The sequence below is a fragment of the Hydra vulgaris genome, chromosome 13 (genome assembly GCF_038396675.1).
Source record: "Hydra vulgaris chromosome 13, alternate assembly HydraT2T_AEP".
NCBI lineage: Eukaryota > Metazoa > Cnidaria > Hydrozoa > Anthoathecata > Hydridae > Hydra > Hydra vulgaris.
The window spans coordinates 30912501-30915135 of record NC_088932.1 but is presented as its reverse complement, the minus strand read 5'-3'; the positions used below and the strand labels follow the sequence as shown (position 1 = coordinate 30915135).

Below are 2635 nucleotides of genomic sequence, written 5' to 3'. Positions count from 1 at the left end.
AAAAATTTTCTTATACTTGCATGAAATTTATATATTTTTGTACTTAATGCATATGTAATTATATTTTATTTATACCCTTGATTTATATACTTGTACGCAATATAGGTTTTTGTATTTGTAGACAATTTTATATTTGGGATGAATGTAGGTTTTAAATTTTATACAATTTATATATTTATATTTATATATGTGTGTGTGTGTGTATATATATATATATATATATATATATATATATATATATATATATATATATATATATATATATATATATATATATATATATATATATATATATATATATATAAATGTACACAGTTTAGATATACATTTGTAAAAGATTTTGTTTCTAATAAAAAATTGATATATTTGTATACTATCTAGCTTTGTTTATCTTAAGACTAATGTTATCTTTAGACTAATTAAAAACATTAAAAGTTTTTATTATTTTTTATTTCTGATTTAATTAGTATTATATAACAAATTTTTTTAATAAGTAGAATATAAATATTTTTATATAAAAAAAACTATTTTGTTTTGAACAGTTACAAAAATAGTTCACTTAATTGTTCAATTGTTGTTCATTTTTAACAAGTTTTTAAAATAGCTTTTGGAAAATGGTTGATATTTCATTTTTTGAATCTGAGTTTTTTGCTGTGTGTGTACAAGGATGTGCACTTGTATTAACGATTGGCTTTTTTTTAACTGGCAGGTAAAGTTTTAACAGATTTATATTTTTTAAAAGATTTTTAACTTAACATTGTCAGAGTTTCTTTTATCTGAACCAACCATTTAATTAGTCTCAAATAAGTAATTTATCAAGTTAAGATATTTTTTTACCATGCAAGTAGTTTATTGACCATATATGAGATTAATAAATTGATTTTAATTATTTTATCATCAAACCATAAATTCTCTATATTTTATTCAAACAATTAATTTCAATTTTTTGAACTTTTAAAAAAATAAAATAAAAAACAACAACAGACAAATAAACTTTTCACTTTATTTGCAGAGATCTTAAATCTTAGTCATATGTGCATTAATAATTATAAACAGTGTGTTTAATAAATTTATTTTTAAACAATATTCTTTTAGTGAATAATGATTCCATTATAGTTACTTCACGTTTATTAGAAATATATTTTATTAGGGAATACCAATACAGCATCTTGGTTGAAAAGCTTTTTTTTTTTTTTATTTTTAATGATCTATATATGGCAAAATGGCTAAATTAAAAAAACATTTTTAATTTCGCCATTTATTTTAACTTAAGTTATTATATCATTATACTATTTTATGTGAAATATCCTATTATGTTAAATATCCTGTTATGTTAAATATCCGGTTATGTTAAATATCCTATTATTGATTTAGTATAACTTGCATGAAGATTCATCACCAGAAGTCTGTAAAAAATGTGAACTTTTTGCCGTACTTAACAGCTTTTCTAAAGTTAGTAAATAGTTTAAAATAAATGTTTTTTAGTTTTGCAAACATTTGTTATATTATGTGTACTTGTACAGTATTGGACAAAACGAGTGCAACCAAATAATGCTAATTTAGTTTCTTTATATAAAAGTGCTGCATTTTTTCAATTTAGAGAAATAACTATGTAACTGTTTAGAGACAAAGTTCTTCAAGTTTTAATCATCACAAAGTTCATTATTTGTACACGAAAATTAATCAAAAGTATTAAAAAAAGTTGATTTCCTTCTGGACAAAACAAGTGCAACTCGACAAAATGTTGACCAAGCTGTATTTCGCTATCAATATTTCGTGGCGAATCCTTTGTTGTCGATCACAGCCTTGAATCTTCTAGGCATAGATTTGATCAGGTGATCAATGAAACTTTGTGGAATCGCTGCCCAGGCCTTTTGGATTTGTTCAAACAGTTGATCCTTATTACGAATACCTTCACGATAATTCTGCGGTTGACGATCTCCCACAGGTTCTCGATAGGGTTGAGATCCGGAAATTGAGGCGGTCAATCCATCACCAATAGGTGGTTGTCTTGAAACCACTGCTTGACTACTTTTGCAGTGTGTTTCGGATCGTTGTCTTGCTGAAAAACCCATTTTATTGGCATATTCCATTCAGCATGAGGTAACATAACATCTTTCAGGATATTTTAATACATAAAGCGGTCCATTATTCCATCGTTTCGATGTATTGGACCTAGACCGTTAGCAGAAAAACACCCCCAGGCCATTACATTGCTTCCACCATGCTTCACAGTCTTATGGCAGTAACGTAAATCGAGGCATATTCCGGCCGGTCGACGTACACGGCAAATGCCATCGCTCCCAATGATGTTGAACTTCGATTCATCACTGAACAGGACAGTTTGCCATTTCTGCACATTCCGGTCAATATGAGATGTAGCAAACAGGAGTCTTTTCTTCTGGTTTTTTAGTGAAATCAGCGGTTTCTTTGCAGGGCGTCGAGAAAACAATCCGGCTTCAACAGCACGTTGTCTGATTGTTTGGTCGATACAGGCAGCTCTAATTGCTTTTGTATCTCGACTGATGATATCCAGGGATCCTTCTTGACGGATCTGACGATCATAGAATCCTCTCTAGAAGTGGTGGAACGCGGTCTTCCACCTTTGTTATCTGCTGCCAACTTCCCCGTAGAA

General features: G+C 28.5%; 1 protein-coding gene across 1 annotated transcript in view; it reads left to right on the top strand.

Annotated features, from left to right (window-relative positions):
• Positions 1-509: 509 nt before the first annotated feature.
• The window catches only part of LOC101235355 (uncharacterized), a 17921-nt gene continuing 15795 nt past the window's right edge, over positions 510-2635 (top strand). The window contains exons 1-2 of the mRNA XM_065816445.1: positions 510-709; positions 1375-1452. Coding sequence (XP_065672517.1) covers positions 615-709; positions 1375-1452 — 173 coding nt within the window. The 5' untranslated portion in view covers positions 510-614. The remainder of the gene's footprint in view (positions 710-1374; positions 1453-2635) is intronic.